Source organism: Moschus berezovskii, chromosome 26 (genome assembly GCF_049115385.1).
Source record: "Moschus berezovskii isolate FMDL1 chromosome 26, NW_MosBer_1.0, whole genome shotgun sequence".
Taxonomy (NCBI): Eukaryota; Metazoa; Chordata; class Mammalia; order Artiodactyla; family Moschidae; genus Moschus; species Moschus berezovskii.
The window spans coordinates 5314307-5339803 of NC_142485.1; the positions used below are offsets into that span (position 1 = coordinate 5314307).

At 42.2% G+C, this 25497-nt stretch overlaps 2 protein-coding genes across 5 annotated transcripts in view; one reads left to right on the forward strand and one right to left on the reverse strand.

The window, feature by feature from the left end:
* The window catches only part of RARB (retinoic acid receptor beta), a 189713-nt gene extending 186154 nt beyond the window's left edge, over positions 1–3559 (forward strand). For all 3 annotated transcript variants that reach the window (XM_055416736.2, XM_055416738.2, XM_088832683.1), the window contains exons 7-8: positions 717–875; positions 2261–3559. In XM_055416736.2, the coding sequence (XP_055272711.1) occupies positions 717–875; positions 2261–2457 (356 nt within the window). In that variant the 3' untranslated portion in view covers positions 2458–3559. The remainder of the gene's footprint in view (positions 1–716; positions 876–2260) is intronic.
* Positions 3560–3699: 140 nt separating this feature from the next.
* TOP2B (DNA topoisomerase II beta) overlaps positions 3700–25497 on the reverse strand; it is a 64993-nt gene continuing 43195 nt past the window's right edge. For both annotated transcript variants that reach the window (XM_055416735.2, XM_055416734.2), the window contains exons 22-36: positions 25096–25230; positions 24305–24505; positions 23132–23327; positions 22895–22986; positions 19942–20097; positions 19704–19787; positions 17980–18174; positions 15581–15725; positions 15205–15366; positions 12961–13159; positions 11964–12043; positions 8378–8488; positions 6557–6676; positions 5080–5174; positions 3700–4183 (exon numbers count right to left, since the gene is read on the reverse strand). In XM_055416735.2, the coding sequence (XP_055272710.2) occupies positions 4016–4183; positions 5080–5174; positions 6557–6676; positions 8378–8488; positions 11964–12043; positions 12961–13159; positions 15205–15366; positions 15581–15725; positions 17980–18174; positions 19704–19787; positions 19942–20097; positions 22895–22986; positions 23132–23327; positions 24305–24505; positions 25096–25230 (2139 nt within the window). In that variant the 3' untranslated portion in view covers positions 3700–4015. The remainder of the gene's footprint in view (positions 4184–5079; positions 5175–6556; positions 6677–8377; positions 8489–11963; positions 12044–12960; positions 13160–15204; positions 15367–15580; positions 15726–17979; positions 18175–19703; positions 19788–19941; positions 20098–22894; positions 22987–23131; positions 23328–24304; positions 24506–25095; positions 25231–25497) is intronic.

Sequence of the window (25497 nt, forward strand, 5' to 3'; positions counted from 1 at the left end):
ACATTCTTAGGATGAGTCAGGGAGCCTGCTGGTGCTGTTTGCCAAGGCGGGGGCTGGGACTTGTAGTCCCGGCACTGGCCCCCCACCTCGGGAGGGCTGGTGTGAAGCCCGGTTCTGTTTGGTGGTGACACAGTCACTGGCCCACAGGAGCCCGAAACAGGGTGGTTAAGGAGCTGCTGCCTTCCACTGGGGGGCTGGTTGACCTGCATTTTAACCACCTGGGTCAGGGTTCCTCTAACTCAGTTCAGCAGTGACACCTGCTGGTCACAAGAAGGAATTCTCTGCTGGGGATAAAAGCCACCAGCCTTCCAGATGTGGTTTGACCAACAGGGACGGTCATTTTCAAGTACCACAGCTTAGAACAGTGGCGACTGTGTGCTCAGTCACGTCCATCTCTCTTGTGACCCCTTCAACTCTATCCTGCCAGGCTCCTCCGTCCATGGGATTCTCCAGGCAAGAATCCTGGAGTGAGTTGCCATTTCCTCCTCCAGGGGATCTTCCAGACCCAGGGATGGAACCCGTGTTTCCTGCATTGGCAGGCGGGTGCTTTACCACTGAGCCACCTGGAAAGCCAGGACAGCCACACGCAGCTTCCAATGTGTTTGTGGGATTGAATCACCAGATGAGTGTGAGGAGGCGTGGGCAGGGGCTTGCCGGAGTACAGAGCTCATTCTGTCCTGACCTCAATTATTTAATACCTTGTTTCTGGAATCCAGACCGTCAGGACCTTGAGGAACCCACAAAAGTAGATAAGCTACAAGAACCACTGCTGGAAGCACTAAAAATTTACATCAGAAAGAGACGGCCCAGCAAGCCTCACATGTTCCCAAAGATCCTGATGAAGATCACAGACCTCCGCAGCATCAGCGCGAAAGGTACATCCCTTCCGCCGCACACCACCCCCCTGCCCCCCGCCAGGACCGCTGCCCGTGGCCTTTTTAGAAACCCGGGGTTTCAGTGCAGGGCGTTTGACAGAAGGTATTTTCTGCTGTCGTTTTGGAATTCATTTCTCACTGAAGTCAAAAAGGAGGGGGGTGCCTCCTCTTAAACCTCACACCTTAGCCCACGCAGTGATCTTAGCAGATCATGAGAACAGCTTTACAGTTTCCTGTGACTTAAGTGATTAGAAACAGCACTTCCACGGGACACACTGAACCCTGGGTGACTGGCCGTGTCGTTTTCCCGCTGCGCGCGTCTCCCCCCAGCTTTCCTCTCTCTCCGGCTTGTGTGCGCCTGATTCCAGTTTCCCTGATCACCAAGCCTCAGGAGGAAGTGATGGTGCTTCAGGTGCCCGTCGCGGTCACCTCTCTCCGTCAGGCTGGCCGCCACCCTTCTGTGCAGAGGCTGCTTTGCTTGCGCACCTCTAAGAAAGGGGAGTTTCTTCCCGGAGAGGTGCTCCTGTTCCTGCCTAGTGCTTTCCAGTTTGTTCGGCCACTGGGGCGGTTACAGAAGTGTGTGGAGCCGCAAGCCGGCTGCATCCCTGGGCGGACCTGCTGCTTCTCCTTCCCTGAGGACCGCTGAGCAGGGGGCAGGTCATGTTTCAGAAAGTGCTTAGAAGCACAGCACTCGGGTCTGACAGGCGGTTTCAGCCCCCGAGCCCCTTCTCAGAGGCCTGGGAGGACACGTAGTGCCGGCCACTGGCATAAGGAGGGCTTTGACCTTACAGCAGTGACGCCACTGGACCCACCAGCACTCCCCCGCGCTCGCCTGGCAGTGCTCATGGGATGGGAATCCTGTGCCCCGCGTCCTCCACACAGGGGGCTCAGGCACTTGCAATGTGGTCGGTGCCACTGAGGCCCTGTTTTCTGAGTGGTAGGCAGTGTGATGGATTTTACCCGGGTCTCCTGTGTTGCAGGCAGATTCTTTACCGTCTGGGCCCCCGGCGAAGCCCTTCAGTGTTAAGGAGCCACGGGTACCAAGCGGGGCTGCTGGCGTCACCTGGGGGCCCTCAGGTCCTGCCCTCTCTCCTGGGCACTGCTGTCCTTTCACTGTCTCTTTCCAAGAGACGCTTTCTGGTCTCTCATCAGGAGCTTCTCTGTCAGTGATGCTGAGTAAATACACCAGGACTGTTTCCCAGAACTGGCCGCGTGGCCGAGTCGATCACATTTTCCCGTCCTCCTGTGTCCGCTGCTGCCCACAGAGGGAGCAGGGGTGTCTGAGCGCCATCACACGCACAGGCCCCCGAGCTCGCCCACCCTGAGGGGCTGAGGGTGGACCCGGGTAGCCCTGTCTACCAGCTTCTATTCTCTGTTTCTAAAAGGTGCAGAGCGTGTAATTACCTTGAAGATGGAAATCCCTGGCTCGATGCCGCCGCTCATTCAGGAAATGCTGGAGAACTCTGAAGGGCACGAGCCCTTGACCCCCAGCTCCAGCGGGCACACGGCGGAGCCCAGCCCCAGCGTCTCCCCCAGCTCCGTGGAGCACAGCGGCGTCGGCCAGTCCCCGCTGCTGCAGTGAGACACTTTCTGGCTACTCCAACATTCCCCAGAACCTTCACTCCTGGGATTTAAAATGCAAGGAAGAAACATTTTTACTGCTGCTTAGTTTTTGGACTGAAAATATATTAAAACTCAAGAAGGACCAAGAAGTTTTCATATGTATCAATATATACCCCTCACTGTCTAACTTACCTAGAAGTACAAACTTTTTAAATTCTAAAAATCGGCCATTTCATGCAACCCAAAACTAGTTAAAAGCTTCTGTTTTCCTCTTTGAACACTCAAGATTGCATGGCAAAGACCCAGTCAACACGGTTCACCCTGGTCGTGCTTCCGAAGACTCTGTACATACAGCAGCGCGGCCCTCCTTCCGTGTCCCACACTCCAGGTCACCAAGACCCACGGTCGTGCAGCGGATTACTGTGCGTGTCCAGTTAGGAGAGGGTCAAAAGGATAAGAGTTTTGCTTTCACAGAACAATCAAGACATCCAGGTAAGGAAGTGGAGTATTGTAGTGTGACGAGATAAGGCTAAAGACACTAATTCAGTCAGTGTAGACGCTTGTCCTTGCTCTTCGGATGCCTCAAACCACGTCTTTTATTTCCTGTTGCCCAGTAAATGTACACAGATTCACTGCGCTAGCAGAAGAGAGTTCTCTATCAGTGTAACTGCCAGTTCAGTTATCAAACATCATTTGTTCAATTGTTGATGTCACTTTAAAAATGGTTTATTACTTGTTTGATGACATAACTACACAATTTTTTAAAAAGATACATTTTTACAGTGATGATAGCCTCCAAGGCAGCAACACTGTTCAGTGTTAATAAGTTTTTGTTTACCTGTTCACAAGCCATTATGGAGGTTTCGTGGGATGACGATGGGCTGGTCTGCCACCTGCACCAGGTAACTCTGTGTCCTGAGAGGTAAGGGCTGCGCCCCCTAAGTCACGGGCAGAGAGTCTGCATCCTCAGGCCTGGTTCAGTCACTAGGAAGCGGGGTGGAGCGGTTAAACAGATGCAAGTGTCAGTTTCTTAGTTCTCATTTAAGCACTAGTGGATTTTTTTTTTTTGATATATTAGCAAGTCTGTGATGTACTTTCACTGGCTCTGTTTGTACATTGAGATTGTTTAACAGTGCTTTCTATGTTCATATACTGTTTACCTTTTTCCATGGAGTCTCCTGGCAAAGAATAAAATATATTTATTTTAAAGGTGTATGGGAGCTTTTACTGCACGTTCATCTTTAGTTAAAGAGACGGAGAACACAGTTTGATTTTTAATGTTTAAATTTCATTTCAAAAAGCAGGTCTGTAGTCTGCAGTCATGACAATTAAAATCTGTGCTAATGCACAAGTCTATAACAATTCTACAAGCCAATCAGACAGTACATGACATTTCAATGAGTAAAAAAGAGCATAAAACTGTATGTGTAAGAACAAAATGTTAAAAGGCCTACCACAATAATAAAAAACCATCAATTACATCATCACATTAAAATAAGCCAGATGTACAAAAGTCTGAGACAGAAAAGACAAAAGAACAACACAAGTTATCTTCTTGAGAACTGTTCTGTGCGCACTTAATTAAACATTGCAAAATCGACATCTTCTTCCTCATCAGAGTCTGCAAAATATTTTACTTCTTTCCTCGCCCGGCCAGTCCGTGGCAGCGACGGTGGCTCAGCAGTGAGGTCTGAGGGGAAGAGGTCCACATCTGAGTCCTCATCAAAAGAGGTTTTCTTCAGCTTCTGGGGTTTGTTTTTTTAAAAAAAAAAAAAGTTAAAACACCAAAGTTAGAAAAAGAAAAGGACTAATTATTCCTTCACTTATTTTGGGACATACTGAAAATAATGGTTCTTGTAAGATCAGAACTATAATGCTAAGTAACTTAGGTGTGAGGCCCATTACCTAATCCTCTAGAATAATAATACTTACCACCATTACGTCTCTCTAAACTTAGGTTACCCAGCAACTATGCACAGAAAAGTAAAAATTCATCTTATTGCTAAGTACCTATCAAATTCATGAGAACAAAACAAGACTCTGCACAGTAGGTTGTACACAAGGTAAGTGTTTATAAAAATGCAGAGAACGGTCACCAGGAAGGACCCCAGTCCTAGCCCACAACTGGGTGGGAAGGGTCAACGTAAAGACCACCACACAGCTGAAGGCATCTGATTGTATTTTTAAGTTTTAAAAGGAAGACAAAGAAAAGGGCATTTGATGTTAATTTACCTAAAAGAGATCGTGTACTTCTGGAGAAGGGTCAGGCTAATTAGGAAAATTATCCACAGTCAAATGAGTTCAAGTTAGAAAATCAAATTGGTCCTTGTCAAATAAATCAATTTGAAAAAAAGAAATAGCTTTTATTTGATCTGAAAATTAATAGTTAAGGAAGCATGTAACTTCTGCCACTGGAAGAAGTGGAGAACTCTTAAGTAGGCTAATTTATGCGACACTTGTATCCAAGAGATGGTCCTGATTATATAAATTTTATACCTGGATAACTTTTTAACCATAAACAAGCCCCCTGTGGATAAGAGATGCAAGATGCTGGGTTAAAGCTGAGACATTACAGTAATAAGCAAACTAAGCCAGTTACACATCATCTTAAAACCATACATTAAAAAGATGCTCCTATTACCTTGCTCGGTGGTTTGGAGGTTTTCCTGCCAGGATTGTAATCACCTTCGTTTTCAGAGCCAGATGCTTTCCTTTTCTTTGCCCCTCGGCCTTTACCTTAAAATGATACAAAGCAGTTTTTTCTCCCAAAAGTGCAGGATAAAAAGATAAATGCCAGAACACACTTTCCTTCTTGGGCATGCCCAACTGGCCCTGCAACCCTGATCTCTTAGTATGACTGACGTAGAAAAAGCCTGTCAGCATCACTTTAGTCATGCCAACCCCAGAACATAAGAGTATTTCACAAATACATTTAAACTAGCGGGAACGTCCTAGTGACAGATTTTAATGACCAAGCCCCTCATACATAAAACATCTGCACATCCCGTGGTACCTGGGCCTGAAACAAAAATCTTAGAGTATGTGGTAGTAAAAATTAGTTCCTAATTTGCCACAGACCAGTACTTTTAAAAATATGAATCACTAGGAAACTAATATATATGGTTTAAATGCTTACTCTAAATTTTACTTATCACACTAGTAACCACCACTTGCATATCCCATTTTAAGCAGCACAATCCTAAAGTAAATCACCCCAGCATTAGTCACGAGAGCACTGTCAAATCGCCATGTTCCTTCTCAGATAAAAGAATCACTCCCATGTAGCCTAGTTTTTTCGTCTACCTCATTCTCATTGGAGGAGGAAAGCAAAAAGGTATGAACGTTTTCATATGTTCCTACAATGAAGCCAGAGACAGAAAATGGAACTAAATGGCAACTCTAAATTTTTTAAAGTTCGGGAGCTATGGCTAGATCGTATGGTAAGAAAAGATAGCTACATGGCCTTGGGATATCACATTTGATCAGATGAATCAGTAAGACGGCACTGTTTCAAAGCTTGCACGTGAACAGGTTCCCCTCCCCAGCCCCTGTTTCTCGTCCGCTCCCTATTCTCCCTCGGGACCACGTAGGTCTGTATCTCTCCTTACCCCAACACCACTGCAAGAAACAGACACACTGACGGCAGTATCTTACCAGGCGGTGACAGAACGGCGGCCCACAGAGAAGCCACGTCTTACACAGAAAGCACCCCTGAGGCCCGCAGACCACGGGGAGGAACTGGTGCTGGGCCCAGGAGGGGCCCTGAGGGCAGCTGTTGCCACTCCCAGATGAGGAGGCTCTGCCTGCAGGTCCTCGCTCCGGCCTCTGCAGGGAGTCCCGCACTTCAAGGAGGAGCCCTCACTGCCTTTTAAGGAATGACTTCCAGTGAGGCCCCTGCAGGGCGTCTTTGACCCATTCTCTGGTTGCTAGAGAAGTCTGTTTCACAAATCAAGAAAACTGACTGGGATTCTAACTGAGCACTGATTCTTAGAACATTGTTCGTTGAGGAGCAAAGCGACTTAAAACAGGTACCCAGTCTCTCTAAACTCAAAGAGTAGCAGAAGCGAACACTTTGCACATGGAATGTGCCGAGATCGTTAGACAAAGGAAATCCTCACCTTTTGGTGCTGTTTTCTTTGGAACGCCGAATTCAGAATCTGAGTCAGAGTTCACAGTCTCTACTTTCTTCTGTTTGGGGGCCCTCTTGGGCTTAGGGGCTGTATCTAAAGACGGTTTTCCTATTAAGGAAATTTCCATTTCACAGATCAATGTAATATACTTAGCAACAACCCAAGGGGAATCGAATCCCATAATGACAGGGTTTCTTACTGCTGACGTGGAAATGAGTGGCCTTACATAATAAAATGGTCTCTCTCATCTGGTGCCAGTGTAAGGCAAATGACTGCTCATAGGTGACAAAATGCTTTTTATTATACGTAACTTGCCTTTTGATAATTCAAGAGACGCTTTAAACAAGGGCCTTTAAAGTGCGTGGGTGAGGGCGAGAGCAGGTCACCCCTGACCCTCCTGAGCCGGAGCCTCGGGGCGGGAGGGTGCCGGCTGTGCTGGCCTTGCGTTAACACTGAACTCTCAACTTGTTAGGTTTCACAGGAGTGAACAGCTTGATGAAGGAAGCAGGCTGATCACTGGAAGAGGAACTGGCTCGTGTTCAGGGTGGCTCTCAGGTGTTCCCATCAAGATAAGATGCTTGCAGCGAAGTCAGCACCCCAGAAGCCGCCCCGGCCCTCATGCACACTGCAGTCAGGGCTGTCTGGGAGGCAGTGTGAGGGCAGCTGGGAACGGGTTGGGTGTGGAGCCTGGCATCACTCTGAACGCTTAACCACATGAGAAATCTGAGCGCTGCTATGAAACCAGAGTGAGCTGCCTGAGGGTAAGAGCCCCGAGACGAACCAGCTTCCCTCAGTCAGTGGTGAAGGGGCGGGTACAGCCCCGCGGAGCAGAGTCTGCCCATGAAGAAACAGACGAGGGCGTGCAGGCGAGAGGCCTGTTAGCCAAACGATTTCTCTCCATGGTCCCGGTGTGTTCAGAGGAAGCAGGGCCTTCCTTGCTTTCCTGCTCTGCTAATACACGTGTGTCTACAGTGGTGTTCTGTGTGCCGCCTTTTCAGATGCTAAAGGGACATTCCAGGCTGCTTACTGACTTGCTGGGTGAGTGGTGCAGCTCGTTTAGACAGGGAGTCCTAACACTGACCTCCTCCAAGGGATGCGCCTTCGTGCTGGTAACAGATTCGTGACTCAACTCAAACCAGCCTGTTGATAGTCGAAGTCACTTCAGTCGTGTGCAGACCCACAGACGGCAGCCCACCAGGCTCCGCCGTCCCTGGGATCCTCCAGGCAAGAACATGGAGTGGGTGCCATTTCCTTCCCCAATGCGTGAAAGTGAAAAGGGAAAGTGAAGTCGCTCAGTCGTGTCCGACTAGTAGCGACCCCATGGACCGTAGCCCACCAGGCTACTCAGAACATGGGATTTTCTAGCAAGAGTACTGGAGTGGCTTGCCACTGCCTTCTCCGGATAGACAACCTAAGGTTATGGAAAAGAAAGAAGCTACCTGACTCACAAGAAAAAGGGTCAGGAACTGACCAGTGGCTCCATGGGACGAGTGAAGGCAGGCCCCATACAATGACATGACCAGCTGCGCTAGGGACAAAATCTCACTACAGGACACCTGTACTAGAAAGCTGTCTTTTGATATCAGTACATGGGATTATAAGAGCTTTAAAATGAGATCTTACAGACATTTTAATAATTACCTCAATAATTAAGAAAACCAGAGGGATTTTCTGTAAATACATTTATACTTTATAGCTATTTTCTATTGAAATACTAGTGCAATTAGTTTCAAATTGTATTAAATTTCCTTTAAAATCAACTATATACAGTTTATGCAATGCTTAACAAAAATAAATATAAGTACATACCCTTTTTAGCAGCTACTGTTTTACTTGGAACTTTTTCTGTTTGCTTCAGACCAAATGATGGTGAAAATACAGAAGCAGAATCTTCTTCATTACTGTCAAATTTAGCTGAATCTAAAAATTAGTTATTTTTTTCAGTAAACAAATTCTGTAAGGACCACTAAGTAGTTAAACTTTGTTTTTACTGATGACATCTCTAGCTAGATAATAAAGTCTTTATGTTTCTATTTTGTGATCATATAGTCCACAATATACAAACAGCAGAAATAAAAATATTATAGTGTTGTATTTCAAAAATGTTAACTTTGTAAAACCACACAGAAATGCACAGAGTAATAAAAATTCTTAATACTCCCAAATGCTATTCAAAACTGATCAAAAATACTGATTTTAAAATGAGGTATTTAATAAAAGTTCTCACTGTGATTATTTTAGTATATACACACAGCTAATTAGCCATTTCAGGAATATCAATGACAACATTCAACAATTTTACATCATCAGAGTTCAATTTAAAGGGCAAGTAGGTAGGTACCTTCAGTTTACTTTTACACCCAATCAGTTTTTCCCTCCATCCTTCCTTTCCTCAAACCAAAAAGGTACTCATAAAATGGCAACTTGGATGTGAGTGAGACTTTTATATGGCTGTTCTGACAGGCTTTCAAAAATGCATTATCTATATATACATTAGAACATGTACCGGATCCACGTGTGTCTGTCTGCGTGTATGACATCACCAGATGGTCAATACTGAAATCAGACTGATGACACTCTCTGCAACCAAAGCAGCAGCTCTGCATCCACAAAAAGAAGACCTGGCGCTGACTGTGGCTCAGATCATCAGCTCCTTATTGCAAAATTCAGGCTCAAACTGCAGAAAGCAGGGAAAACCACTAGGCCGTTCAAGTATGACCTAAATCAAATCTCTTACGATTATACCATGGAGGTGACAAGTACATACAAGGGATTAGACCTGGTAGAGTGACTGAAGAACTATAGAGGTTCGTAACCCTGTACAGGAGGCAGTGATCAAAACCATCCAAAAGAAAAATACAAGACGACAAAGCGGTTGTCTGAGGAGGCTTTACAAGTAGCTGAGAAAACATGAGAAGCAAAGGGCAAGGGAGAAAGGGGAAGACAGCCAACTGAATGAAGAGTTCCAGAGAAAGCCTTCCCAAGTGAACAGTGCAGAGAACCAGAGGACCAGGGACGGGAAGACTAGAGAGCTCGTCAAGAAAACGAGAGGTCAAGGGAACATTCCATACACGGGTGGGCGTGACAGAGGACAGAAACGGTAAGGATCCAACAGAACAGACTAAGAAGAGGTGGCAAGAACACACAGAAGAACGATACAAAAAATGACCCTTAATGACCCAGACAACTGCCCTGGGATGTGGTCTCTCACCTAGGACCAGACATCCTGGACTGTGAAGTCAAGTGGCCCTTAGGAAGCATTACTATAAACAAAGCTAGTGGAGGTGATGGAACACCAGCTGAGCTATTTAAAATCCTAAATGATAACGCCATTAAAGTGCTGCACTCAGTATGTCAGCAAATTTGGGAAACTCAGCAGTAGCCACAGAACTGGAAAAGGTCAGTTTTCATTTCAGTGCCAAAGAAAGTTCAAACTACCACACAATTGCACTCATTTCACATGCTAACAAGGTTATACTCAAAATCCTTCAAGTCAGGCTTCAGCAGTATATGAACCAAGAACTTCCAGATGTACAAGCTGGATTTAGAAAAGGCAGAGAAACCAGAGATCAAATTGCCGATGTTTGTTGGTGCACAGAGAAAGCAAGGGAATTCCAGAAAAACATCTTCAGTTTCATTAACTACACTAAAGCCTTCTGACACTGTGGATCACAACAAACTCTGGAAAATTCTTAAGAGAGATAGGAATATCAGACCAGCTTTCCTGTCTCCTGAGAAACAGGTATGCAGGTTAAGAAGTAACAGTCAGCACCAGACATGGAACAATGAACTGGTTCCAAATTGGGAAAGGAGGACGTCAATCCTGTATATGGTCACCCTGCTTATTTAACTTCTATGCAGAGCACATCATGTGAAATGCTGGGCTGGATGAAGCACAAGCTGGAATCAAGATTGCTGGGAGAAATATCAACAACCTCAGATATGCAGATGATACCACTCTAATGACATAGAGGGAAGAGGAGCTAAAGAGCCTTCTGATAAGGGTGAAAGAGGACAGTGAAAAAGCTGGCATGAAACAACTTCCAAAAAATTAACCTCATGGTATCCAGTCCTATCACTTCATGGTAAATAGATGGGGAAAAGTGGAAACAGACATTTTTTTTTCTTGGGCTCCAAAATCACTCTGGATGGTGACTGCAGCCAAGAAATTCAAAACCACTTGCTCCTTGGAAGGAAAACTACGACAAACCTAGACAGCATATCAAAAAGCAGAGACATAACTTTGCCAACAAAGGTCTATACAGTCAAAACTATGGTTTTTCCAGTGGTCATGTATGGATGTGAGACTTGGGCCATAAAGAAAGCTGAGCACCGAAGAATTGATGCTTTCGACCTGTAGTGCTAAAGAAGACTCTTGAGAGTCCCTTGGACAGCAAGGAGATCAAATCAGTCAATCCTAAAGGAATTCATTGGAAGGGCTGAAGCTCCAATACTTTGGCTACATGATGTGAAGAGCTAACTCACTGGAAAAGACCCTGATGCTGGCAAAGACTGCGGGCAGGAGGATATGGGGGCAACAGAGGATGAGATGGTTGGATGGCATCACTGGCTCAATGGACATGAGTTTGAGCAAGCTCCGGGAGATAGTGAAGGACAGGGAAGTCTGGCGCACTGCAGTCCATGGGGTCACAAAGAGTCAGACACACCTTAGCAACTGAACGAGGACAGTCTACATGTTTATCTAGCTGCATGTATGTATATTTAAAAAACGGAAAATAGTAACTCAAATATAACTAGATTTGTTTTGACCTTAGAAATTCTACACACAAATGTAGGCAATTATGATACAGGATACTCGGGGCTGGTGTGCGGGGATGACCCAGAGGGAAGATAAAGGGAGGAGGGAGGTGAGAGGGGGGTTCAGGAGGGGGAACTCATGTACACCTGGGGCGAATTCATGTCAATGTATGGCAAAACCAACCAATATAATATTGTAAAATGAAAAAAAAATAAATTAAAAAAAAAAAAAGTATCCACACTGATTAAATTTGCTTCTATGAAGGTTTTGTCTTATAGCTACTAGAATTTAGTAAAACAAACTGGCGTATTGGTAGCCTTGTAGCTTTAAAAATCCTGTCGTAAACCTACTCTCGTTGCCATGAAAATTTTCAGCCTTCCAACGTTTCCGTCTATACTTTTTTCTCCTTAAAACACTCACACTCCTCACCCCTCACCCACACAAACACGTCAGCACCTGCCTCTCCACCTAAGTGTTTCCATAATGCCAGTATTGACCATTCAGTTGGAAATCACATCAGGAAAAAATAAACCTTATTACACTTAAGAAAATGTAAAGAGAAAGTAAGTTTACTACTCATATAAAAGCCATAGCAATATTATGTAAATAACCAATGAAACGATGAAATGAGCATACCATCTTCTGACTTCTGAGAGTACGAAGGAAAAGAGAAGAGAGGCCCAAAATCCTGACTCTTCTTGTCGTGGGAAGACTTTCTATTAAAGAGAAAGAAATCAATCACCACTTAAGTCACTCTCTCAACCTTGAGAATTTATATATAATATGAACTGCAAGGTTATAATTACAGAACAGTTTAGCTCTCTTATGTGTTCCTCTTTGTAAAAGATAGGGCAACCAAACTCCATTTTGCTCTCTCATAAGCATCAGTGTGCATACACGGACACCAGACAAAACAATTACTTAACAGAAAAGCAAAAGTTCCCAGTTAATCAAAATACCACTAAGTTTTATGGCTGACAGAACCACTTCGGAATTTAACATCGGTTAATTATTGGCAAAAATCCAAGAAGAAAGTCAGTCTCCGTCAGAAGAGGCAATAATCTGATTTCTCATACTTTACTGCATGTGGTAAAATGCCTCCTTAAAAATCTGAAATAGTTGACAAACTTCCTACCCTACATGTTACCTGTTTTCACGCACCAGGAGCAAGAAAAGTCAACCAAGACCAGAGCTAAGGGGGTAAAGTAAAGCTCCTGATTCTAGACACTTCATAACTTTTCTCTGAACCACGGTTGTCAAGTTATGTCCCACACACCTGCTGCCTTATTTTTTAAATAGAATTTTACTGGAACACAACTCCACTCGTCCATCCACACGTCATTTACGGCTGCTTTTTCGCTACGGTGGCAGTGCTGAGTAGTTCAAGAGACCATGCGGCCGGCAAAGCTCACGTTTACTATTCCAAAGCTTTATGGAGAACACTTGCCAACCTATGCTCTCAACTGTAAGCAACAGTTACGTAAACAGCTACAATATTAACCAGATTTATTCCTTCAGGAGGAGGGCCTTACCCGGAATGCTAACAGTTTCTTGGTGCTTACTGTGAGATCTGACAGGTGCCAAGACACCTGACTGCACCATGTCACCAAGGAGCTGTTGCTGTGATACTTACTCTGGAGTAGCTTTCGATCTGCCTGGTGAGAATGTGTATTCATCTTTATCCAGGCCATCTGAAGGAACAAATTCATCTTCTCCGTCATTTGTTACGGGAGATGCTTTAACTTTCAATTCCTCTAAATCATTATTGTCATCATCGTCGGCATCATCATCCTCTTCTTCAGAGAAATCAAATGTGTACTTTGGCCGTTCAGCTAGGGCAAAAACAAAATGCCTTTAAACGCAGCTTTATCAAAGTGAAATATTATTCCAAACCATACACTGGAAAAATAATCCAGCGGTCTCTGAAAACATGCAAGAGAAAAAGACAAGCATTAGAGAATAAAGTGCCCAAGTGCGGCCTCAGTTACTCGGATGGTCTTAACGTCCAGCCTGCACTCCCAAGAGGCTCTGGGGTCATGCTCAGGTGTCTGGAAAGCGTGACGTGACCCTGATGAGATCATCAGCATGCTGCTTTTCATGCTTAAATGTTACTCCAAACAGGAAAGGAGACGTGGCCACTGTAAAAGTGACTCTAATATGCGATCCCCCCATTTCGCAATTACAAAAGACAACTTGTCTATCTTTAGAAGGTGCTTTCTCTTAAGTTCTTACATAAAAACTTCTATCATCTCTCTTCACAGTAGTTTTACCATGAAATAATAGAAATAATAGTTTTTCAGATGAATGAGGAGAAACAGAGCTCAGATCTCAATCTATTAGCAAAAGAACACAGCACATAACAAAGCGCCCACTTGGGGGAAGGGCACACGGGTGTGATGCAGATGAGCTTTACTATGACTTCTAGCACATACTATGGGGTAAACTTTTACAGTCATCTGGGTGCTGTGCAACTTCATACTGCATTTTACATGTATTTTAAAGCTGTTAATAAATTAATTTTCATGTAACTTGATACAGTATTAAAATTCACCTCTGAACTAATGCAACACTGTAAATCAACTATGCTGCTGCTAAGTCACTTCAGTCGTGTCCGACTCTGTGACCCCATAGACGGAAGCCCACCAGGCTCCCCCATCCCTGGGGTTCTCCAGGCAAGAACACTGGAGTGGGTTGCCATTTCCTTCTCCAATGTGTGAAAGTGAAAGTGAAGTCACTCAGTCGTGTCCGACCCTTAGCGACCCCAGGGACTGCAGCCTACCAGGCTCCTCTATCCATGGGATTTTCTAGGCAAGAGTACTGGAGTGGCTTGCCATTGCCTTCTCCGGTAAATCAACTACAGTCTAACAAAAAAAAAATTTTTACCTGTTAAACTACCTATGTACTTTAGGAAAAGAAACTCAACTCCTTAGTGATTGAAGGCCTGAAATATAAAAGTATTTCCCAAAGAAAACAATCAGAATATTTTTTCATTTTATGTAAATTAAGACTTAAAATTTGAGAAGAACCTATAAAATAGGACAATCATCAGTTTTTAAGTATTTGAAGACTTCAAATTAATAAATATTCAGAAAAGATCAAATCACATGCTTAATACTAATATACACTAGAAAAATGGGATTCTACAACCAAAACTCTGGCACTGCAATTATCTAAATAATGCTGTGTGCACATGAACCAGACGGTAGAGTAGGGAAATTTCTCATGATATGAGAGACAGACAAGAAAACAAAAGGAAACCGATGCAGCACTGCCTGTGGGCCCGTCACTGCCCGCGGGGGCCGTCACTGCCCGCGGGGGCCGTCACTGCCTGTCACTGCCTGTGGGCCCGTCACTGCCCGCGCCCGACACCAAGTACACGCGTGTGCTCGGTCACTCAGCTGCATCCAACCCTTTGCACCTCCCTTGGGCGGGGACACAGCAGGCCCCTCTGTCCATGGGATTCTCCAGGCAAGAACACTGGAGTGGGATGCCATGCCCTCTTCCAGGGGATCTTCCCGACCCAGGGATCAAACCCATGTCTCCTCTGTCTCCTTGCACTGGCAGGTGGATTCTTTCCTACTGAGCCCACATCAAGGTACATTTTCTAGCAAACATCTCCAAACTATGAACAGAATGTAACCCAAACTTTGTCGTAAAAGTCAGTAAGAAAACACTTTCTCCAAATTTCACTTTGAAGAAATGTATGTCCAACTTTGCTGGAAAAGATCATTCTATAAAGAAGGTTTTTTGGTCTTAAATACTAATGGTTTACTACTTCAGTAATATTGATGATACCAACAACACCAACTTATGAGTAATACTAACTTTGTCAAACCACAAAAAAATGATAAAATAAGTATAAAATATATCAGAATACCAGCCGCTCTCCTAAGTAAAGAGTCTCTTGGAATAACCACAGGTTCTGTTTCTTCCAAGTCACTTTCTGACTTGGATTCATCATCTGACCAAGGATTCCGTTTCTTCACTTTCTTTGCACTGGGTTTACCAGATGATGTAGGTGTTTTTCTCACCCTGGTACCTAAAAACAAATGAGTAACAATAAGGTATGTATCAATACTTATCCAAATATCATTAGTAAAAATAAAACTTATAACTAAAAGTTCATTATAAAGTAATGTTTGTGAGAACTGAAGATATTACTTCAACTACCAGAAAAAAAGCACAGTCAAAGAATCTACTAATGCCCTGAACATACACATTTTCTCACAAACAAAAATGTAATGATTCCTCACCAGGCTCTTTTTTCTCCCTTTTGGGTTTGGGACCTTTGTTTACAGGAGGTGATGGGATCAGTGCTTCTTCTCCTGTGCCTTCTATTGCTGCTCCACTGAACTCTTCATCAAAGTCCACTTTTACTACTGTGGTATCCAGATCACCCTACACATTAAAAAGAAAGCCAAACCATCAGGAAAAATAAAAGCTGAATTAAAATCACATATACGTTAGAGGTACATTTCCAGTCAATAGCTTTTCTGTATCAGACGAATAAAAAGAATGTGTCGGTCTACTGAGGCCCTGAGAGAGGACATCGGTCAGACCATGCTTTCTACGTCGCCATGGAAAATGACCCTGCTTACCACCCTAATCTATCAGTGCATTCTGTGAGAAGACAGCTACTGAAAACCACCCGTAGGAAATAAGAAGGCAGTTCTGATTATCCAAGGGCCTTCCGGATGCAAAGCTAAGCACAAAGTACCAAAAGGTACCCGAAAAAAATTCATTGCTATAGCTCAGGCCTCTATCCACTAGGAAAAAACCTTCAGATTATTGAAGATAAAATAATCTTCAGATTATTACTATGAGAATAAAACATGACATGTCATATACTGCTAAGCACAAGACAAAGTCCCCTGACCCTGAAACGGAGAAACAAGAGTGACCCGTGAGGAGAAGTGAGCAATCCTGTCCAGGGCAGGACAGACAACAGGGAAAAGGAGCCCTTTCAACTGGGCACCGAAGACTCGGGTACATCCACCAGGTGAGCAGAGTGAAGAGGGAAAAGACGATGACTCAGTCTGCTGGGCCTCGAGGACAGCCGAGAGGAAAGGTCCGTCATGGCTGGCTCTGTGACCCCGTGGACCGCAGCCCACCAGGCTCCTCTGTCCGTGGGGTTCTCCAGGCAAGAATACTGGAGGGGGCTGCTATGCCCTCCTCCAGGGCCTCTTCCCGACCCACAGATAGAACTGGCATCTCTTATGTCTCCGCATTGACAGGCGGGTTCTTTACCACTAGCACCACCTGGGAAGCCTAAGGGCAGCCAGGTGGAAGCTAAATCACTGCACACGAGGGGTCATTGTAATAACCAGTCTTGTCTTTTGGAAACATCACCCTGGTGGAAACAGATAAGACAGGAATGAAGTGAAGAAGGCAGAGTCGGGACTGGCCGACTACAGACAGGACTGCTGGAGCCACAAGGCTCACCTTAAACCGCCTCAGAGAAAACACACTGAACCCTACGACAGTGTCAGTGGGGACCAACACAGGAGCGTGGATTTCGGGACTCTTTTATAGTCAGTCAGTAGGACTGAGTTACTGATTAAATGAGATACTCGCCAGCTTCTGGCCTATGTCAGTGATGGCTGATCATGCCAGAAGCTAGATCAGGCAGAGGCAGGAGGGGAGTTTTAAAACCAGGATTAAGTCAGGCATGCTGAGCGTGTGGGGCTTGGGGGCGTTCTGATGGCTGTGTTAGTCCAGCTCTCCTGGAACCATGACCGCTTCAGGACATCATCGATTCAAGAGTCATCAAGTGATAGACGCTCTGGGCACAAACGCAATCACTCAGGGAGACTATGAAAGGTGCAGAGAAATGTGCTGAGAACAGATCCTGACTAACACCAGGGAAATGGAGAGAAGAGAAGCCGTCTCTGAGAAGAGCAAGCTCTGTGTGCAGATGAACATGAGAGACCCTGGTTCTCAGCACAGCAGGAGAGGGCTCCCCGACACCCCAGTGCCCCACCTGGGGCTCCACTTGCTCTGCAGAGAACCCTCCAGCCTCACCCAGCACCCGGCTCGTCTCCCGAGTTCCCAGGTCCACCCGCACACTCTGCTTCTAAACTCAGCCTGCCCAGAAAAGTCAGCCTTTCTCCTTGTGACCATCAGGCTCCAAGCCTCAGTGTCCTTCCTCTGGCTGACTGGCCCCCATTCTCTGGGAGGCTTTTATATCCACTATAACATCCATCAACCCAATGATATAGGCTGTGTCTGATGATCTCTCAACTAAAGGTAAAAACAAATAGTAAAAGATGACAGTTTACTTCAAAAGCCAAGCAGACCCTTTTCTACTGTAAGACTTCCTTAACTGGTCATGATACAGAACTAAAGTTTATAGTTTATACTAGTTGTTGCTATTGTTCCATGATTTTAATTTAGAATACTGAGTAGAATATTTCTCTCTCTTTTTAGAAATGGGATCAAATAAGTCGCTCTTTACATATATGGGGGTCCTTGAGTAATATGTCTTCATCCAATGTATGGATCAACTGCTTTCATGGAACAAATGACTTCCTATCACAGTGAAATAGCGATACATTTGAAACAAAAAATACAGCATGATTTCAGTACACAGAAAAATTACAACTCCTACAAACATCATTACTGAGGTGGAGCCCACCCGCGAGCCGTGTGCTACCTTTCTCTTCTTCAGCAGCTTCTTGCTGGCATCTGCCTTCATGGCAGTGATCTCAGGAACCACTCTCCTGCCGTAAGGCGAGGGCATCGTCTCTTCCAGCTGAAGCTTCTTCACCTTAGGTTTGCCAACTTTTCCCTTGATTGCTTTTCCGGCCATCCCAGCCAGAACGTCTTCTCGTTCCTGCGCTTCCACTCTCTGGAGGGGAATCATTTAGGATGGGGAGGAGGGTGGGGCATAAACACCTCATCAGAAAAGAAAAGTGGGACTGCAGAAGTCAAAGCTCATTGTATTCACTCAGTGAGAAACAGCTTTCTTTTCAGATGATCTAACCTAAGAAAATAACAACTCTAAATCAGAAGGCCTGGGCTGTAGCCCCAGTTCTATCTAACAAGCTTCTCATTTGTAAGACAAGGGGGTTGTAAAAAAAATGACCTACATGGTCCCTTCCAACTCTAGAACCCTATGACATATTACGGGATCAGGACTGTTGATGACCTGGTATCATCAGATGCCTAGCAAATCATACAAAAAGGCAGTTCTGGTAACAAATATGAAGCCGTTCTTTACTCTTGCTTTCCGCTCCGTTCCATCGCTCAGTCGTGTCCGACTCTATGCGACCCCATGGACTGTAGCCTACCAGGCTTCTCCGTCCATGGGATTCTCCAGGCAAGAATACTGGAGTGGGTTACCGTTTCCTTCTCCAGGGGATCTTCCTGACCCAGGGATCGAACCCGGGTCTCCCGCATTGGAGGCAGACGCTTTAACCTCTGAGCCACCAGGGACCTTGCTTCAATCTCAATGGATATTAATTTTTAAATGTATAAGTCAGCAGGAAAAAGTCTCAAATTTTTAAAAAATCTAATTCATAACAACAGAAGAAAAGTATAAATCAAGGCAACACGTGATATTGTGATACTTAAAAGATCATTAAAATTCCAGAAATTTTATTAGGCAACTAATACACCACACACATTCTTAAGAGTTCGAATCCTGACTTAGGTTATAAAACCAGAGCACGTGGACAACAAATCAATGAAACAACTAAAACCAATAAACATAAGTAATATCATGATTAATAATAAATAGTAATTTACCTTGTACTACTCAAAATTAGATAATTAATATAATTAGAATATAATTCTAAGATTTTAAGTGAGTTAATTGCTTAAAAATAAATTAGGCAATTTGAGGGAAAATTTGTATTTTATATCTTTCTCTACATTTTTTCTTTTATCTTTAAAAATGGAATTCTACTTGGAGAAAACTAAATTTTAAAAAATTTAAAATTTCTCTATTAAAAGTCTGAAGAGACTATCATGCTACTTTTTAAAAATCAAATACCTATATATATTGTTCTTATCTCTTTTAGGGGAAAACATTAAAACTGAAGCAATTCAATCACATATATATATTGTTCTTACCTCTTTTAGGGGAAAACATTAAAATTGAAGCACTAAGCTAATTTGAAATCAGTTAAGCAATTTTAACTAGTAGAGAGTATTAGAATTTAACTCATTCTAAAATCCCACTCCATAGCTTTTATTCATCTACATCAGACATAACTTTTTTTATGACTTTATATAGCTAGAAGCTTAATCCTCTGCAATTTATAAACACATTAACCTTTGTAGAGTTAAAGGAAATCCTGAGATAATTTTTAAAACTTTCATTTTGTTTGATAAACATTACTCTTTCAAATATATTTTAATGGAGACTTAACCTACATCCAGTTCTTCAACAAAAGCCGCTAAATCTTCTTTCCAAAGATCTGAAGGAGATTTCCTTTTAAGATCACTGACCTCTCGCCCCTATAATAAAAAAGTAGTGTGATTTAAACATCCAATTATAATTGTATAATTTTAAAATGGATAAAGGATATATAAAACATTTTTGGAAAAGAAAAATAAATATATGGAAAACACTGAAATAGTTTCAAATTATTTAACCCACAGAAGTTCATACTTTTGCATCTCTCTGTTTAATCAGTTCTTCAACTTTTTCTTTAGTAAGAGACCATAGAGACATATTTAAAATATAATTAAAATCAGGGCCTGAAGGAGTTCCTGAGTCAGAGGAACCACCATCATGCTGGTTTTGTGACTCTTCCTCTTCTGCCGCCTGCAAAAAATAATAAACATTATGTTACAGTCCTGTATAGTATGAAATCAATGTTGAATTTTACTGAATACTAAGTTTAAAATTCCACACATGCTACACTCTTAAAGCTACATCTTCAGGGTGGTGGGTTTATTTTAGATTATCTACAAGATTATCTATGAAAATATATTTCCTATAAAAAGTTTAATTTTCTAAAAACGCAAAATAACGTCATCAAAAGGAATAGTATATTCAGCCTCTGTTCAGGAGTCTGGTGAAAAATGAACTGCTTGAGAAGACACCGCATCTCAAATGTTGACAGAGCAGAAGTAGCATTCTATCATGCATTTTGTCAGATCTTTGCACTGGGGAGTGAACGAACAATTTGAAACCTTAAATAAACATCATGTTTTACAGTTATAATAAATATGCTAAGATAGTCACTAAGGGTGAATTCTTAATAAAAATTTTCTCAAGCAAGAACACTCAAGTAAGGACTAAGAAAAAGTCACTTAAGAGTTGAAGAGCTGGTAGAGTAAGAATTGTAAGGGCTATTCAAAAATTGCATTCATAAGGTCTTTTTTTCACAGAAATAGTTACAATTAAAACAATCTTCTTACACTAATACTAAATTTCAAAATCCAATTAATTTATTATAAGTGACATCATCTTTAAAATTTTTTAAATAACAACAGCTGTTAAAATAATATTGAATCTCAATTGTTAAAGGCACTCAGATCATTAAAAACGACTGAGTTAACCATGATACTCCATAAAACAAAAAGTTCACTTCCGGTAATCAAAAAAGAAAAGAAAAAAAGCCTTACAATTTTTAAAAAGTTTTACAATTTTAAATTTTCAGTAAAATAATGTATATATACAAATTAAAGTTTAAATTTATTTTAGAAGAGATAAAAATAAAAATTACAAAGAAAGATGCTTCATTGCATTAAAAGTATAAACTCAATTAAGTAACATTATCCAAGTAAGGAATGCTGTTGTTCAGTTGATAGATTATATAAGTACCTAAATAATTTATGACAAATTAATACAGTCTACAGCTTTTAAAATTTCTTCATCAAATAGTGTGCTGCTATGGAATTTCTTACACTACTATTAAAATACTATTAGGGTGTCAGGTGTCATAAAATCCTATTTAGACCCACACTTCAGAAGTCTATTTGCTCTATGTTTTAATGACACACCAAGTATTGTTTATTGAGTGCTCCATAAATATGTGTATCTATCACTGTTAACATGAAGATGACTAAGGATACTTTCAGGGGAAAAAAGAAAAAAAAAAAAACACTGCTTTTCAAGTTCCAGTGACAATTCTACCATGCTTTTGATCTTCTAATTATCTACTTTATAATTCTCTCTCCTCCAACTCTACATAACAGGACACTCTTGTAACAGCAGCTCCTTCTGTTTCTGAAACCCCCAAAGTGAACACACATGGTCAAGACGCTGAGAGGTTTCTGAGGGTAACCATGAGAGTATTGAAACCACGCATGAGCTTTTACCCGGGAGGTCTATTTTCACCAGAAGGGCATTCTCAAAACCCGAACACGTTTATTTTTAAAAACTAAACCTTAAATTCATTAGCTTACTAGCAAAACTTTTTAAGATATAATTTAAACCAATGGTGATACAGAAGGGCAAGTAGTGTATAAACCATAACTTGGGGTTTAAGAAGGCAATAAAACACACTGAAAGGAAGGCAAGTGCTTAAGGCATCTTAATTTTGAATACTCTCCCACTTTGTCCTACCCACTTCCCACAATGAATAAACCTATTATCCCAATATGTAAATTGATACAGAATTCATTTTAGTTTTACTCATTCTAATACATGTCATTCTAATGACAGTTCAAAATTGAAAAAACTTCAATGTAAATGAAAGCAATATTTCTATGTAGTTTGAAATATATGAAAAACATTATGGTTGAGAACTCAAATGCTGGGAAGTTTAATGTTTCAGTGCAAGTTATATCACATAATCATAACTATTTTTTAAAATGCAAACATTATCAGGATTATATATGTATACAATATTCAATTAAGTAGCTGAAAACTAATCATTTCCAAGTGTCTTCCTGTTTGTACATTTGTGTTCTCAATCACAATGTGGTATCACCTCTTTAAATTATCCACAACAGCAAGAAGCTAATTTTTGAGAGAACTCTCAAAGTTTAAATACTCCATTCACTGAATTAGTATTGGTACTCTATGATCTAAAATGGACAATTTAATTAACAAAACATCAGACTTTTAATCTGAAGTCCCAGAGTTTAAATCTGTAGCTAAAGATCTGACCCAAGGTCAGAGCACGCACATGGGGCTCAATAAATACTGGTAAGTATCGACCATTCCATCTCTCATATCCCCAGAGCACAGCAAAACCAGATGGAGGGAGTGGCGACTCCACACTCTGGCCGGGGGAACTGCCGTAGACTGCCCGGGGGAACTCATTTACGCACGACCAGAGCAGCTCCCAGAGTGGCCTGCACCACACACACCACCATCATCTTTAACAGCAGCTCAGAAAGAAGGCTGAGGGGGCTGAGCTGCCTGCTCACACCTGGAGGCACAGTCCAGGCCCAGGCAGAGCCACACTGGCCATGTGCTTTGCGGCGGGTGTGCACTGCAAATTCCTGTACATATCCATTTCGTGGGTAAAGAGAAGACTTCAGTCTCCAAACACACCACTCAGCACTGTCAGCAGTACTAAATTCAAAACTCAGGGGTTGGGTTTTCGGTTCGCTTTGGAAGTTGCTTTTAAAAGCTTCTCTGAATGTCTCATTCTGCAAATGATTACCTTTTCTTGTGCTTCTTTCCAGGCTTTCACTGGGTCAGATTCATAACCTCTCTGGACTAACATTTGAATCAAATCTTTCTTTGACCTATTCTCTATGTGAGGGAAAAATAAAGTTAGGATCAAGAAAAGAGATTCAATTTGTATTTGTTTATATTCTACTGATAAAAATGTCTTCTATTAATAAAGTTTTTTTTTCCATTTTAACTAATGTTCAAATTTTTAAAGGTTGCATCTTACCTATAGTGATTTTCCCTTGTATCTTCTCTAAAATGAAACGGGCTTGATTATTAAGCTTAGTAGATTCTGCTCCCAACATTCCTACAAGCCACTCCTTTCGTAAACCATAATAGCTTAATCGTAAATCAAAGAATTCTTTCAAAATATCTTGCACAGTTTCATACTTCTTCAGACATCCCATATGATCAAAGAGTACCTATGCGAAACACAAAATTTTCAAAGATTATATAAATCTGTGTTGGTATTTTTAGCTTGTATTTTGTCCTACAGTATTTAAAATAACCATAGTACACTTATATGAATACATACCACTCGTAAAAGCCAGAACCAAAATTATTCAGCACATTTCTGTGAATATTCCTTTGATAACTTTGAAAAAGGGATAAAATTCAGTTCTCAAAACTATGAAAATATGTTAAGTTGGAATAAATTTTTAAGATAGGACCTTAAAATAAGGTTCTTATTTAAAACTATATAAACTATGGCTATAAAACCACCTAACATTTTTTTCAAACTAAAAAGAAACATATTCTATCTGTAAGTTTTTAAATGTTTAAAGTTCTCTCTTTCCCATATATTCAGCGGATGTGCATTTGCCTCTCTTGATTTTTTGAAATGTGCTATAATTTACTCAAACTTCAATTAAGGGAGAAATCTTACTTCTCTACCCTTTTCATCCTTTTTCTATCAATCATGGCACTTTTTCTCAGTCACTGTGCTATTGCTGGATTTTTTTTTTCTTTTTTAAGTCTAAAAGTTAATTTGGAATGGAACGAGAATAATCATACAGGCTCACTTTTATTTTCTTCCTCAATTATTTATAAGCTTAATAAAGCAGATTATAGTTACAAGAAGATGAGTACTTCACAATTAAAATGCTAACAGAGACAGACATAAGGCAAACAGAAATCCTGCAATAATCACTCCCAGAACAAGTCAGTGTGTATGGAAGTATGTGGACCCTGTGTGCTCAAGCCCAGATGCAAAACGCAGAGCTGGGATTGAGAGCAGAGGATGATACCAGAGGAAAAGGAAAGCACCTCCAGATCCCCCAGCAAACATACACGGGGAGAAGCACCCAGACTCATTACACTCACTTGTGTCACGAAGCCAGTTGCAAAAATCCCACTTACAAAATAAAGGTTAAATTCATAGTAAATCTAGTTCACGTACCATGGAATTACAAGTAAGAGTAGTTTGAAGTTTAAAAACTTTGTGCAATCCAGCAGCTTCTGCTTGTGCTAGCTTCTCTTCAGTCATTTTCACCACAAACTTCACAGTTGTATCAGTATGATATTCTTTATAATCAGAAATTAATGCTGGTGTTTTATCTGTTCCATTTAGCATAGGTTCTAAGACCTGTTCTTTGTATACCTACAAAAGATTTAAAAATAAGCAATTCTTTCATGACACACGTTCATGTTCTTAAACTACAAGTCACGCACTCTTAAAAATTCTCAATTCCAGTCAGGAAAAAAAGGGGAAACCTCCAGCTCCACCATCTCCGGCCCAGCCACTGCAGTCAACACCATGCGGGAGTCTTAATGGAGAAAGATTACAGGGCACAGTTCTGATCTGCTCAAAGGGTGAAAAGAGGCTGGGAGCACACACAGGATGACATCAGCTAGAACTGACGACCTGACACCCACCTATACGGACTGACGCGAACTTCCTGCCCACACTTGCGAGGGCTCCAAACATTATTCCTTACTCACTTCATATTCTACTCATTTCAGTGTAAACAAGATAACAGTCTTTTTAAAAGTGAGCTTAAGTCATTCTACATTTAGATAAGTTGAAAAACATTTTAATTACAATTTGAATACACAAATGAATGTGTCAAAAATGCATGCAGGAATGTTTAAACACTACAGACTCAGGGCAGAGATGGAACCCCATTCAAACCAGAACACGCTGTCTAATGCAACCGCCCTCCTCACAGGCAGCTTGCATCTTGTACCAACCTGTGTCCAAGTTCTGACAGGGAGCTCAGTAATCTCCACCGTGTTTCTATCCACCACAAATATCTCACCACTGACTGCATACTGGTTTTGACCAAGTTCTTGGATTGTTCCTTTGAAGTTTTTGTAGTTTGGAAGCTGAGGAGAAAAATAAAAACCCCTTAAGGGTCCAACCCCTCGCCGAGTGCCAGCGCCACCTCTGAACGCCCCAGTCAGGATCCCTTGCCAGCTCAGGGTCACACGACTGACCCCAAATTCCTCTCGTCCACAGCAGGCCCTCTCCACACAATCGCTCAGGCTTCAAGTCACAGCTTCTGTTCTCAAAGGCCCAGCATTCCCTAACCTCGAAACCTCAGCGTCATCTTTCCTAGTCTTCCAAGAATATTACCTTGTTTTCTCCCCAGC